Source organism: Puntigrus tetrazona, chromosome 15, assembly GCF_018831695.1.
Source record: "Puntigrus tetrazona isolate hp1 chromosome 15, ASM1883169v1, whole genome shotgun sequence".
In the NCBI taxonomy this organism is placed as follows: domain Eukaryota; kingdom Metazoa; phylum Chordata; class Actinopteri; order Cypriniformes; family Cyprinidae; genus Puntigrus; species Puntigrus tetrazona.
The window spans coordinates 10078879-10093076 of NC_056713.1; the positions used below are offsets into that span (position 1 = coordinate 10078879).

At 38.2% G+C, this 14198-nt stretch overlaps 3 protein-coding genes across 4 annotated transcripts in view; 1 reads left to right on the forward strand and 2 right to left on the reverse strand.

Annotated features, from left to right (window-relative positions):
- Positions 1 to 2850, reverse strand: part of tyw1 (tRNA-yW synthesizing protein 1 homolog (S. cerevisiae)) — a 47577-nt gene extending 44727 nt beyond the window's left edge. The window contains exons 1-6 of the mRNA XM_043259755.1: positions 2635 to 2850; positions 2128 to 2258; positions 1893 to 2027; positions 1712 to 1813; positions 579 to 773; positions 223 to 501 (exon numbers count right to left, since the gene is read on the reverse strand). Of these exons, the coding sequence (XP_043115690.1) occupies positions 223 to 501; positions 579 to 773; positions 1712 to 1813; positions 1893 to 2027; positions 2128 to 2258; positions 2635 to 2695 (903 nt within the window). The 5' untranslated portion in view covers positions 2696 to 2850. The remainder of the gene's footprint in view (positions 1 to 222; positions 502 to 578; positions 774 to 1711; positions 1814 to 1892; positions 2028 to 2127; positions 2259 to 2634) is intronic.
- Positions 2851 to 3030: 180 nt separating this feature from the next.
- tmem120ab (transmembrane protein 120Ab) lies at positions 3031 to 6790 on the reverse strand. Its single transcript, XM_043259756.1, has 12 exons — positions 6479 to 6790; positions 6283 to 6401; positions 6081 to 6197; positions 5926 to 5985; positions 5268 to 5363; positions 5102 to 5191; positions 4874 to 4939; positions 4008 to 4069; positions 3808 to 3900; positions 3664 to 3728; positions 3467 to 3535; positions 3031 to 3334 (listed from the first exon to the last, which is right to left on the reverse strand). The coding sequence occupies exons 1-12, from the start codon at positions 6545 to 6547 to the stop codon at positions 3224 to 3226; spliced, it is 1017 nt and encodes a 338-aa protein (XP_043115691.1). The 5' UTR covers positions 6548 to 6790; the 3' UTR covers positions 3031 to 3223.
- Positions 6791 to 7798: 1008 nt separating this feature from the next.
- On the forward strand, positions 7799 to 14072 carry gdpd1 (glycerophosphodiester phosphodiesterase domain containing 1). Of its 2 annotated transcripts, XM_043259758.1 has the most exons (11): positions 7799 to 8155; positions 8221 to 8381; positions 8860 to 8902; positions 9255 to 9390; positions 9517 to 9562; positions 10112 to 10233; positions 10380 to 10469; positions 10562 to 10695; positions 11894 to 11953; positions 12175 to 12226; positions 12422 to 14072. In XM_043259758.1, exons 2-11 carry the CDS (start codon positions 8246 to 8248, stop codon positions 12560 to 12562), a joined length of 960 nt encoding a protein of 319 aa, XP_043115693.1. In that variant the 5' UTR covers positions 7799 to 8155; positions 8221 to 8245; the 3' UTR covers positions 12563 to 14072. The 2 variants fall into 2 exon arrangements, with proteins under 2 accessions (XP_043115693.1, XP_043115692.1); XM_043259757.1 differs by having other exon boundaries at positions 7803 to 8381.
- The last annotated feature ends 126 nt before the right edge of the window (positions 14073 to 14198 follow it).

A 14198-nucleotide genomic window follows, 5' to 3' on the forward strand; every position in this document is an offset into this window, starting at 1 on the left:
GAACGATGCTCCCTATAAGTGTTTGAGTAAAGAATACGAGAGGGACATCTAAGAGAATAAAATTTCCTCCGAAGCCGGTAACGTCACCCCCGCTGTTCAGATCCCATTTACATGAGTGCAGCACAGACTGCAGGGGAACAATCTGCTCTCGGGATGTGCAGAGCGAGAGCTGTTACCATGACTACATGTGTTCAAAGACATCAGAGGAGGACGGCGGCTTGCCTCCGAGTTGTTCTTCTCAGCGAGCGACTGGCTGTCCTCTGCCTCCTCCTTATGTTTCTTCTTATTCTTGCAGCTGCCGTTCTTGCACTTGCCAGAGCAGGCTTTCTTCTCACCCTTGGCCAGGGCCTGCAGCCGGTTCAAGAACTTGGTTTTCCAGGCCTGGAAGTCAGCCTGCACGCTGCCGTGTCGGCTCTTCACAACGTTGGAGTCGCCTTCTCCTCTGGTCATGATCCGGGCAGCGCTCAGCATCCACAGCCACTTATCTACGTTCTTACCGACCTGGACACAGAAAGCGTATTTGGTAAGATTCAACACATTCCCATCAAAAAGTAAGTGAAAGCGAGGGTGCGTCTCACAGTGTTGTAATGGCCGACGTAAACGGAGTTCCCAAGCCCAAAGACGGCGTATCTCATTCCCTTCAGGTAGGTTTTCCCGTAACGGAAGTCTGTGGAAGCTTCTTCAAGCCATTTACAGAACCATTCGGCACTCTCAGTGGGCTGCCCGTCTGTGTATGTGGCAACCAGGAACACGCAGATCACCTTGCTTGTGCACTAGAGAAAAATTGAAGAAATATTTAACGCAAAAACATGCATCTTTTTTTTTTCACTAAAATCGGAAGAAAAAACTATTTTGATTTTGGGGTAGAATATGATCCAACCATTTATTGACCATTTGTGTCATCCACCCAAATTGTCATTAATATTTAAAACGGAGCAAACATCGTGAATAAACCATGCTACAGCATTTATAAACAGGGTTGTTATTACCTATAAACATTAAAAATAAAAAAAAGTAAATAAAATACGTATATAAAATAAGTATATCTGTGTGTGCGCGCGTTTATTTATTTATATTACACACACATATATAATGTAAAACTATAAAGAAATACCAAACATCAATACATGGGAGATAACTGATTCAAAACATTACTTAAAACCACAATAATACATCAGTGACGCTGAATAATAGAATAATAGCTGCGATAAAAGCTGAGAGGAACATACCCGACTGTCCTGTAACAGACAGATTGATTTTAAGCTAGGCTCTGATTGAGAATGGTGAAGAGTTAGTTTTGGTGCTTATGCAGTTTTGCATTCTGCTTTTACCTCGAAGTACAGAGGTCATTTAATTTTGCCTTTAATAGTCTTGGGGTTTTAATATTTAAGCTCTGGTGATACAGAAGCCTGGTAAATTATTCTACATTCCGCTCAGGGAGAAGTATTTTGATTAGCTGCAAGCCAGAAGATCTATGCTCCCTGTAAATGTTATCGGAGTAAGCGGTAATTGAAAGATGTGAAGCTCAAGGTAATTCCTGTGATATCCTTAAAGCTGAAAGTGAAGCGCTTACGCAAGCATGACAAATCCTGAAGCTGAAATCTTTTTTTTTTTTTTTTTTTTTTTTTTTTTTTCACCTGCTCAACTACATGCTACCGCAACAAAAACATGAAAGTGCACTGGGTCAGAATAGTATACGCTACACACTCACCTCCTCAGCCAGTGTGTCCTCCGGGTCAAACTCCTTCATATCTACAACCTCACACTGGATCCCCTGAGCACTGACGTCTCCAGCAAGCTCTTTTGCGAAACCCTAGGCAGAGTTAAAAATCGTAGTTTACAAACGCATCACAAACACGGTCGCAAGCTTTTGACCACCAGTGTGCACAAACCTTTGCGGTTCCCGTCTGTGATCCATAAAACACTTTGACCCCTGAAACATGAACGACTTTTTCCGTTTCGGGCGAAAGTTCTTGCTTCTTCGCAGTTTTATGAAGAAGAGGACTCGCAGGGTCGACCATTTTCTTCTATGCATGAAAAACGCAATCCAGTAAGCTGTGCTCATTAGCAACAACGAGAAAAACACTAACAAAATCCTCCCATTTTTTTATGCAAACGCTTTATTACCTTTTTGAGAAGCACGTTGAGAGTAAACCAGACTCCTATGAAAACAGCAGCAGTAGTGTACACATATAACCTGTTCTGCCACACAGTCAGCAGGTAGCTCTCAGTGAAATCCCAAACATCTCTCAAAGCGCCTGCGAATGAATGCAAGGGGCATGTATTTAGCCTAATGATATGTAAACAAACAATAAGACATACGCGTTTTTGATGAGACAGAAAAGCGATATAAAAGAACGTCCAAAACCTAGCGAGCTGCCTATATAGTCAGCATTTTTATTGTTATAGCATGGTTAAAAAACACTGAAACTGTAAAGGCGCCTGGGTTGTCTTAACAATGCTAAGTAGGAAGCTCACTATATTTCGAAACGTAGTCCAACCGCAAAACTCGACACGTTGAGTGTGCCGTGCAAAATGAGTGCACGTGCATTGAAGGAATTATACATGTCCGTTTATTATAAGTTAACTCGTTTTCATGCTGTTTGTCAGCCATGCGTCGCAATATAAACCCACCTGACATGTCAGCGCCGACTGTACAACACAGCAAACACGATATCACGGCTAAAAACAACATCTTCTGTGGACTATCAGAAGGACGGCACTGTTTATAAGTCTGCAGCAATAGCCAGAGAAACCACTAACTTCGTACGTCGCATGTAAATAACTGGCTAACTTTACGGCTGCATGTCGAAGGACGCCGCCATATTGTTATGAGAGGAATGCTGGGAAATTGAGGTCATCTTAGGTCTTTGGCGCTTGGGTGACTAATACGTATATAATTTATTTAAATCATGTAATAAACAATATTAAGTCATACGACATGAGTAACGTTATTATTTTGTAATAATAAGAAAATTCGTTAAAATAGTGTTGGGCTAATAGAAAAACATACATAAAACAACCAACATATTTCATTTTCATTTGTATAGTTTATTCAGGTTTTTAAAAATTCCACTTCTACGAACACATTTATTACAGGTTATCCCACTTTGTAATAAAAATGCATTCTGCGTGTTTTTTTGAACGACAGCAAAAAATGCACGTTTTGCACAAAAATGAAAATGTTTCATTGTCAACATTTCTACATGAAACCTTTTAAAAATCACAGACTTTTGGCATTCTGCTGGTTTTTGCGCTTGTGACGGACGACTGCGAGTGTAGTCCAAAAGTTTCCCACGAACAGAACCAGAAAGCAGAAGCCGCACATGGACACCTGCAAAAAAAAGGTCCAACAGGTCAGCGCAACTTCAGGATCTTAGTTTATTCGTAATCTTTAGCTAAGTTAGTGCATTCATCGTATTCTTTCATTACGATGTTGTGGAAAGGCCTACGCAACAACACTGACCTGCCATTCTTTACTTTCAGCCATATGAGCCAATCTGAAGAGAGAAATACTGTTCCAGAGCTGCCAGAACTGTGACATATTGACCAAGATATACAGTAAATTATTACTTATATAAGAAAGTGCATGTGCTGTTCCATTTTCAAAGCTTTATCCTTCATGTATGTCCTTTATATTCTATAGGGCAGAAAAACACTTACATGACCCAGGAAGAGAAAGGGAAGAAGAAAAGTCAGTCCCCGCCACATCCACGACTGAAAGCCCTCTGTGTGAACAGAAGACTATTTGATAAACAGCTCTACACTGTCAGATTGTCTTTATTTTGCAAATCCAGTAATTCATACCAACAGTCAAGTCCAAGTTGTGTCTTTCTCCCAGTGCTTTTAGCCTGTAGAGACACCCACTTTGATAGTAGTACTGAAGAAACTGCAAAAAGCCTGTGAGAGAAAGTCATGCGCTTGCCTTCAGAATCGCTCACCGTTGGTATTTTTCCCACAAGAGATGTTTCACAAGGTCGTGTATCCATGACGAATTTGTAACTTACTTTGATACAAACAATAGGCCAGGAATTGGTTCCTGAAAGACTGGTAGGTTTCATCATCTGGCCTACATAAACAACAGAAGTGTAGTTTGAGGGAAAAGCAACTGCAGCAGCATTTTTACAGATTTTTATTTATTGTTTATTGCTCATCAGGGTTATTTTAACATGCTACTACTATACTTGAAATATTTTGAAAAAGTATTTAAATAATTTTTTTCATTTTAAGTTAAATTTGTAATTTTGCTTTGGCATTTGTATTTTTTTTTTATGTTATTCATTCATTTTCATTTCAGTTTTAGTTTTTGATTATTTAGTACATCAACACGTTTTTTAACTCTTGTGCTGATGCATTTAAAACCAACAGAAAATCATTTTTGGACATTCCTTGACTCCTAAATGATTAACATGTTAATGTTATTCCAAAGAAAACAATTGCCGTGTTATTTTAGTATTGTTCATACTATTGTTTTATTAAGCCTTTGTTATTTTATATGTGCTTTCGTCAATATTGTTAGTTTTTGTTTTTAATATTTAGCTGTCGATTTTATTTTTATTTGAGTAATTCCAGTACTTCAACTTATAACTCAACTCATTTTATATTAACTCATTTTAACTCAACTTATTTTTATATTATTGTATTTTCGCATAATTCTTCAGTTCTTCAGTCTTATTTAGCACTGTCAAGTGATTTATCGTGAATAATCACTTCCAAAACATTTTCCTTAATATCTGATTTTTCCACTGGCATCACTTTGGTCAGGCTATTTCGTTCAAAAGTACAAACTCAATAGAAAAATAACACGTGAATGCAATTTATGCTGATTTTAAGGCCAAACTTAAGTAGGTCTGAAATGAATAGTTTGACTCACCAGGTTAGCATGACTCCAGACAGAAAGGTGGAAATGTAGTGGTGGAAAACCCACCAGCCTTTAATCCTGCAAAAAAAATAAATAAATAAATGAGGTTGTACAGATGGCACAAGCCAAAAAGAGTAGCTTATTAAACCCATTACTGATCAAACATTTCTTGTGTGACGGCCTCAAGCAGCAATGTCTCATCTTCAAACCTGAAATGTGTTTCATCTGACAGTTTCTGACCTGGATCCATTGCTGATGAGGATGCTTTCACGAATCGTCAGTGTGCAATAGTACCAAACCAACAGGAAGTTAAGAAGGGCATCCACAACTCTACAGAACAAAGACAGGCGTGAAGTGCGACGCGAGGGAAAGTGTGTCGGTCGGTCCTGTGTGAACTCACTCCTACCTGTAGTTGATGAAGAAGCGACAAGCGAAGGTCAGCAGGAACAAAGTCACGGTCACGTACAGCTTGAACCTTTCATACTCATCCTTGTATCCAGCTCTGCAATAGAAAGATACAGGTATAGGACGACGAATTCAAGAATGTATTCCACAAAAGCTGAAAGAAATTAATTATTATTCTATTTTGTTGTGAATTCTTTGTTTAAATAACCATAATTTTGCTTTTTTTAATTAGAAATGTATTTATTCTTCAATTGTAAACACAAAACCTATTGGCCGAATGCAAATGGTGCAACAAAACTGCAGATATATTCTCTGAAAGCAAAGAGCAGCGCTCACGAACACTGCTTTATCAGGCAGTACATGATGAAATGAAATCATGTAAGGAAAAATGAATCCTTTGGCAGTCATGTAAAAATAAATGCATATGATGAGACAATGAAAGTGTTTTTTTTTGGTCTTGCATGCATGGCGACCTTTTTTTCGGGACTCCCAAAACCAAAATATGCACCTTTCATAACCCATAATAGGGGCGTTTTAATGTCTGATGGAAAATAAATGTATCGTGTATTCATAAAGTTAACATAAAGTTACAAATCTATTGAGTTTCAGTTTTTAAGTACATTTGAAATGTGTTTAAAATCAATATTTTTTGTGCTTACTTGGCCTCTTTGCTTGGAAGGTTGACATTCACACTCCCAAGGACAAGGCTGAGATAAATCCTTGAAAAGATAAGCAAATATATAACAAATATATGTATCTACAGCTTCTGATAACAAAGTTGAAACAACCTTTATTTTGCGTAATCTTTCAGTACCCGTTTTTCTTAGGAAGAAACGCTTCCATTTGAAAGATTAGGCTGGGGATATTTCGGATGTGATTTTTGGCCTCCTTAATCTCCTCCTTCTCCTCCTCTGTCAGGCCTTTGTTAAACCTTTGATTGGGAACAGGAATTTCACATTAGCAGGCAACAATCATATTCAAAAAAGCTTCATAATGAAAAAAAACTCTTTTTTTACTTAGTCAAAGCCTTTAAATTCTCTTTTAAATTCTTTTTCTGTCGAGCAATGGAGGCAGCAAAGCTCTTTTGTAGTTTGGAGACTTCCTCTAGCTTCTGCAGGTAAAGCCGATGGGTCTCCTGGACACGGAAACGCTTCATTTAGCGAAGGTCTGCTGTTATATGGACATTCAGAACAGATTCAGAAAATCATTTACCTGAAGCTGCTGCAGTTCTTTCTCCTGAAACTTCCATTCTTGAAGGGTTTTTGCAAGTGCTGTCGACATGTAGAACTTTATCAGTTACAGCTCTTCTAACCAGGTCCCTCTTTCTTAGATTACAAGACGAATTCAGTAAAAACTAAATACACACAGCAGCGATGGAAACGCAGCAATTTCTTAAAAGCTGATTTCTGCGCTGTATTTAAAGAGAGCTTCGGTTTAGATGCATTTCAATTGGCAATCTTTGTCGTATATCTGATTTCTTAGCGATTGCAATATAGGCTTGAACTTTGTAGTGAACTTTGACAGACAAGACTGACTGACCTTTGACACACTTGGATCAGTTGCTTGTAATATGTGGGAAGGACTGCTTATTTAGAGCCACATAGTGAAATCTGATCAATGAAATAAAAGCTCAATTGTGTTGATTGCAAAACTTATGCCGTGTGCCTGAATAAGTTATTACTTTAGAGTGAAGTCATTCGTGCTGAAGTCTCATGCCTTGGTTGCGTAATCCAATAATCCCTCATAAATCCCATTGATGTAAAACAACACTTGAATGGCTGAAACAATGAGATCTTGAACTTTAGTCGAGAGATAACACCTGTCACTTTACATTATACTAGCATTCAAATGAAATGTAGAGAATGTTTAACTGTAACTGAATGTCATTTCCATTTTACTGTAATTTCAGTTCATTTGGCATCCCATTATTTTTTATTTCGCTTTTAAAACTCGAGATTCCAATTAGATATGTCACATAAAATGCATTATATATATATGTGTGTGTGTGTGTGTGTGTGTGTGTGTGTGTGTGTGTGTGTGTGTGTGTGTGTGTGTGTGTGTGTGTAAAAAAGATAACATTCGTTTTTTAACATGTTAAATTACATTTACAGGCCTTTCTAATGTTTCATAGCCTATGTAAGGCTAGAAAATTACAAAATCACACAAATAAAGGTACTTAGACATAGAGATTAAAAATGTTTTTAAAAATTCACCAATAATAAAAAAATGGATGATCATTTACTCTCCCTCAACATGTTATGAATGAGTTTCCGGTTGAACGTAAAAGAAGAAATTTTGAAGATTGTCTGTAAGCAAACAGTAGACACCATAGTTCCCCATATTTTCATAACAGTTTTCTTCTACTCATAAGTCAATTTCTACCATCAGCTGTTCGCTTACAAATATCTTCTTTTGAGTTAAACGGAGTAAAGAACCAGGTTTGGAACAACTTGAGTCTCAGTAGACCTTAATAAAGCCACACTTTTTATTTTTGGGTGAACTATCCCTTTAATTTTGTCTCGCTGACCATTGTTTTGTAACAGAAAACGTTTTTTTGTTTAAAGCGGAATGGATCTGACACGAATGTCTTTATTTGTCCATGAGCATCCTCTCGCGTTCACGCGCGTCACCAGACGCTTGCAGTGCGCATGCGCGTTCTGCGACTGTAGTATTATGACTGACCCGAGCAATATGTAAACTGCGCAGGGGGGTGGCCTGTCAAGAAACATTGGACTGCAAGCCCATGGGTGGGTTAACTGAGACATGCATGACGGTGCAAATAAAGAAGGATCCGATCTGACTGACACTACAGCTTCTCTCGTCTTTCTTGTGATCGCTGTTAAAGCCCGGCAGCGGCGGCTGGCCAGCGGTGCTGGATGATACCGGCCGGTGCGTTGACTTCTGCAGACACTGTCGCGTTTCAATGAATTGTAGTTACATAAGTGTGTTTACAGGACTGCCCGACCGATAAAAGTGAAAATGAGCGCCGCGGTTTATGTTTTATCCACGGTTACCGGATATGTGCTCACCTCGACGTTACTGCTCAAGTGTCCGTCTCTGCTGCATCGGCGAAAGAAAGAAGCCTTCCGGAGCAAACACATCTCACACCGCGGCGGTAAGTGATCGGCAAACCCTGCTTCAGCAAGCCCACAGCTCTCCAAAGCTTTTCACCCTTCATTCAATCACTGTTTTTCCCTCGTACGCCGAAACCTAGTGAACAGTGATGTACAAAATGCTGACTAGGTAGTAGGCTCACTAGGTTTTGAGGCACAGTCAATAAATGAAACTTACAGGGTTACATTCGTAACATTGCTGAGTAAAGCCCTTAAGTCATGCACTTGGAACATTTTTGTCTTCTGTGTAATGGAAAATCTGTTTTTTATCTTTAAGTCATTTATCATAATACCTTCGTGTTGGGCCAGCGTTGGTTCAGAGGGTTCATCGTTGACTGTATTGACTACACACTGGAGCGTGGACTGTGAACCCTGGAATACTGCAGAAACTAAATACAACATAAAAAAAAATCACTTTTAGTAATTAGTAACTAACAAATACAAATTTCAAGCACTGCTATTGTTTTCCTTCGTCTACAGGAGCTGGTGAGAACTTGGAGAACACAATGGCAGCCTTCAAGCAGTGAGTTTCTCAATTGGCGGCAGTTTATTCCTTGGACTTGCACAGATGAGTGCGACTGTATTAAAACCTACCACGCTTAGTTCATTTTTGTATAGTAGAGTTGAAGAATTCAGAAGCACCTGAAGTGTTTCTTCATCGCTCGTCCAAGTGGCGTTATCAGATGGTGACAAAATTGGATCAGGGCTGCGTTTCCAAAAAGCATCGTAAGCCCAAGCCGCTGGTTTCAATGCGTCTACGATGTGCTTAAGCTTACGATACTTTTAGGAAACGCAGCCCTGGATGAAAACCACGTTCATGATTAATGAACAGGTGTGTCTTTAACTCATCTGTTTCACGTCTTCTTCTTCCTCAGCGCTGTTCAGCTGGGCACTGACATGTTGGAGCTGGACTGTCATTTGACCAAGGATGAGCAGGTGGTGGTATTGCACGATTCCAACCTGAAGCGCTCGACTGGAATTAATGCATACATTTCGGATGTGGCTTATTCTGTGAGTAGAGAAACTTCAAACGTCCTGTATTCAAAATCGCAGTCCGTTTGTTTCGAGGCTTGGCTAAAAAACTCTAACGTCAGCATGAAAATACATGCTGGTTTCTGAAAGTGTTTGTCTTTTTAGGATCTTCCACCTTACCTTTGTAAGCTTGGGGTGTCTTTCAAACGCGGTGAGTGTTCAGTCTAGTTAATGTCCAACAAATCTGATTTAAGGTATAATCAAGCAGATTTCCAGTGTGTCTGTAGTATTGCCGATATGCTACAGTGAAGTTCAAAATGTGTTCTTTATAGACCATCTTAACTGAAAAAAGAAAGCTTTTGAATTTGAATCATTACAAAGAAATAACCAATTGAATGAATCATTCAATTTGAGGTAAAATAGTATTTTCTTAAAAATGATACTCCAACAAATTAATAATTTTATAGTTTATCTGAAACCTTTAAACAAAGCTGTAGTATTAAAAGTTATACGTTACTGTGATAATGCAAAATTAATAATAAAAAACTTTTTCTGATCCATTTCTTAGTCTCAAATCAAATAAAAGTACATTTGTAATGTTTATCATATGAACACCTTTGCACATTATTGCACATCAATTAATATTTTCACTCGCATTTCAGTTAATCTTTTTACTTTACTTTTCAAACAGGTTTGTATTCATTTAATGGTTACTAATACATGAATGTCCAACTATTACATTATTCCTGATGTGTTTCAGAATGCTACTGTGAAGGAGGAGATGACAAACGCATTCCTCTGCTGAGAGACGTGTTTGAAGCTTTCCCAAACACCCCTGTAAACATCGACATCAAGGTCAACAACGACACTCTCATCAAGAAGGTTTGTGGGCCCCTGCTGTCCCGCTCGTATTTCATTTCTTCGAATCCTCTGTCTGTGCAGCTGCTTGTCACCACTAAAATTAATCAGGTTGATGAGACCAGTTCACCAGAAGCGAAATAGAGTTTTTCTTTTCTTATTTCTGTCAGGTGTCTGAGCTGGTTGTCAGATACAACAGGGAGCATCTGACTGTCTGGGGAAACTCCAGCAATGAAATCGTTAAGAAATGTTACAAAGAGGTAATGCACTGCTTATTAGTTAACTACATAACTGAACAATAAAGTATGCAAAATGACAATATCTGATGTTTTTTTTTCTATTTGTTTTGTAGAACCCACAAATCCCAATCTTATTCAGTTTGCCCAGAGTGCTGCTGTTGCTCGGCCTTTTCTACACAGGCCTCCTACCCTTTGTCCCGCTCAAGGAACAATTCCTGGAGATTCCCATGCCTTCAATCATTTCCAAGTGAGGAACATATGCATTTTAGTCATGCATGCACTATATTGCCAAACGTATTGGTACAACGTCTTCTAATGAACAGGTTTGACTACTTTAGTCATTTCCGTGAGTACAACTCTTAAAGGAATAGTTGACCCAAAAATGAAAATCCTGTTATGATTTTCTCACCCTCGAGTAGCTACAAACTTGTACATTTTTTTGTGGCGAACACAAAGGAAGATATTTTGAAGAAAGTTTCCAACCAGGCTTTTTTGGGTCACCATTGACTTCCATTGTAGGAAAAAAAATACTATGGAAGTCAGTGGTGACCCAAAAACAAAAATGTGTGTGTGTGTATATACTATATATATATATATATATATATATATATATATATATATATATATATATATATATATATATATATATATATATATATATATAACATGCCTCTGTGTATAATGCAAGAAAAATAAATATTTTATTTAGTCAGTGTGGAAGAACTTGACTTGGTCTGCAGAAACCCAGCTTATCACCTCTGGCTTTAAATGCAGACCTTGAGCCAAAAATCATCACCAAACACCAATGACTTGTAGATATGGGTGCAGTCATTTTAGACACTTCCAAAACTGTTGCAAAAGAGATGGAAATGCAATTTTTAAATATATGAATCTTTACTGCTACAGTTCAGGAAGTGCCTTTAACTATTCTAAAGAAGGGGGTGTACCAATACTTTTGTCCATATATGCACAAGTCATTGGTGTTTAGTGAGGAGTTTTTGGCTCAAGGTCTGCATGTAAAGTCACTCCAGAGGTGTTCAGCTGGATTTCTGCAGACCAGTTAAGTTCTACCACACTGAGTCAATCAATAATTTCTTTTATAACCTTGCCTTATACACAGAGGCATTGTCAGGACCATGAAAAGGGTCCTGTCCAAACTGTTGCTATAAAATGCACAATTCCCCAGAAAATCATATGCTTAAACGTCAAGATTTGTGCTCATGGATATCGATAGAGTATTGAAACCTGTCCTCAAGAAGGGGGTGACCCAATACTTTTCGCAACATGCTCCTATAATTCTACTAGTATCGAAAAAAATATCTTTAGATTTGGTCCTTTTTACATTTAGGCTCAGCAGGTGAACTTTGTATGCTCACAAAACTAGTGCTTTGCTAGACATTTTTGGTTGAAAATCTGAGAAGTGATAAAGATCTGGTTTCTCGTAGACTCAAAGATCCTGAGCGGCAGACACGGAGTCAGCGTTTCATAACATGGCTGGCAGACACGTAAGTTTATGTGCACTCTGGCCTCAATAAACCTTTTACCTAAATATTTACTTAAAACGGTTTATGTGTTTCTTATGGGAAAGTAGTTAACCGCCTTCTTTAGAGCCTTTACACATTCTGGTTTTAGCGATGAAAGCAATCACAAGCATGTTAGAAAAGAAAAGCCATGTTACAAAAATACTTCTAACACACTACAATTTACGATATGAATGTATTTCCAGGCTCCTCATGAGAAAAGCATTATTCGATCATCTGACGAGCAGAGGAATACAGGTGAGCGCTAACCTCCAAATGAGATTTGGGTCATACGCCACTTGTACTTTATGCTTAAGCATTGCTTTGAGTGCTGTGATGTGCATGAGCAGATGGCAGGAGCTTTGAATGGCATTTCGCTCTTGACTGGAACGTCATCATGCATTTCCACTGCTCTTTGTTTTTTGTTTGTTTTTTTTCCCCGTCCAACCGCAGGTGTATGTCTGGGTGCTGAATGACGAAGAGGACTTCAAACGTGCCTTCGACCTTGGGGCTACGGGGATCATGACAGACTATCCCACCAAGCTAAAGGACTTCATGGAGAAAAACTACCACTACACTACCGCTTTTAAATAAGACTTGTCGGCCAACTATCAATACGCTTTTCCACTGACCTTTAGCCTCTAAACGGGCCTTTTAATTAGCCAACATTCTTTGATGTTTATGTCTATGAGTGTAGAAGTGGCAGCTATCAGCTCTGCATTCATCTCCGATCAGCCATTTTATGCCAGACAGGTTGTCATGAAATGTTCATAGCAATACACGTTATCCATAAAAAGCAGGAAGATTCATAAGAGGCTGTTATGATGAGCTTATCAGTCATGTTGGGATGGTGTCGTGATCATCACGACATATCTCTGAAGTTTTCAGGCACTTTCATTGTATTGTTATTACAACGTGAGGACGGACAGGCACTTGCTTGGGCATCACTTTCTGCAATAATACTGAACTCACTGAACAGTTAATTGTCTAAACGACGAGATCAAAGCTACTGATGTTTTTCCACGGCTTAAAAACAGAAATGCTAGCTTCAGGGGTGTACTGTAGGATTGTTGAGAGACCAATAATCAGGAGGCGTTAGATATTTTCATGTTTACTCTGTGGTTTGATTAAATGTGTATATTTTGTTTTTGTGAATTTGTTTCTTTTGCCAAAAAGAGACTTTCAATTTCGAGGCTGAAAAGATGCCTCATTTTTGCTTGAAGAGTTGTGTTGTTTAGTATATGACCAGTCAGAAGTTTTGACACACCAACTCAATCTTCATTGTTACAATATCTACATTACAGTGTTATAACGTTAAAGATCGTATGGTAATGACGTCCCATTGAACATTTTTATACGAGTGAAAATTCATATTCGAGCTGCTTCAAAACGTATTACGGCTTACATTTAACATCTACTCCAACTCATACTACTACTGCTAATAATAATGCAATAAAAAATAGGTATAATTAGTAGACAACCTCATGGAAACTTAATATTGGTCTTTGAAATCATTTTCATGTATTCCAGCAGTAGCCTTTAGGTCAAAAGTTTTTGTGATCATTAAAAACAATGTCAGTCAAGCGTGTCCAAGCTTTTGACTGGTTGTGTATATTATAAACTGATAGAAGAAGACGTTGTGTTGGAGTGTAGGTCACAAACATGTGTAGCGTATAGCGTTTATGTGACGTTTGAATGTACTTTTGCTAGGACAGAAAAAGGTTTCATTAAAATGCTGGTGGTTTTGCTGTATTGAAAGGTAACGCTAACAAAAACATTTTCTCACTCTTCTAAGGAAAAACAGAACGCATTTGCAACTGCCGTGACAGTAAGTCACTCCTGAAAAGAACAAATCTTTTAGATAATCAACCATCTGTGGAGTTCAAACGTTTCCCTCTTTTGTGAATTGTATACAGATACCCTTAGCTTTGTGCTGTGTTTAATTTTCTGGTTCATCTTTTCTCCGAGCCATTTCCGTTGGTTGTGTATGAATTCGGTGCACTGTTTTAATTGTGATTGATAGTACTGTAATTCAAAGATTAGTTATTATAGAGAATCTTTGTGAATATGCTGCCATTAAATATATTTTGTAAATGAATTTAAACAGACTATGTCTCGATTTAGTATTATGGGCTATCGGAGCAGTTACCTACTCCCATAAAACTGTATAAATTATCCCTAGTTTAATGTAAACACAAAGTTCAACACTATAAAAATGTGTAACTTATTC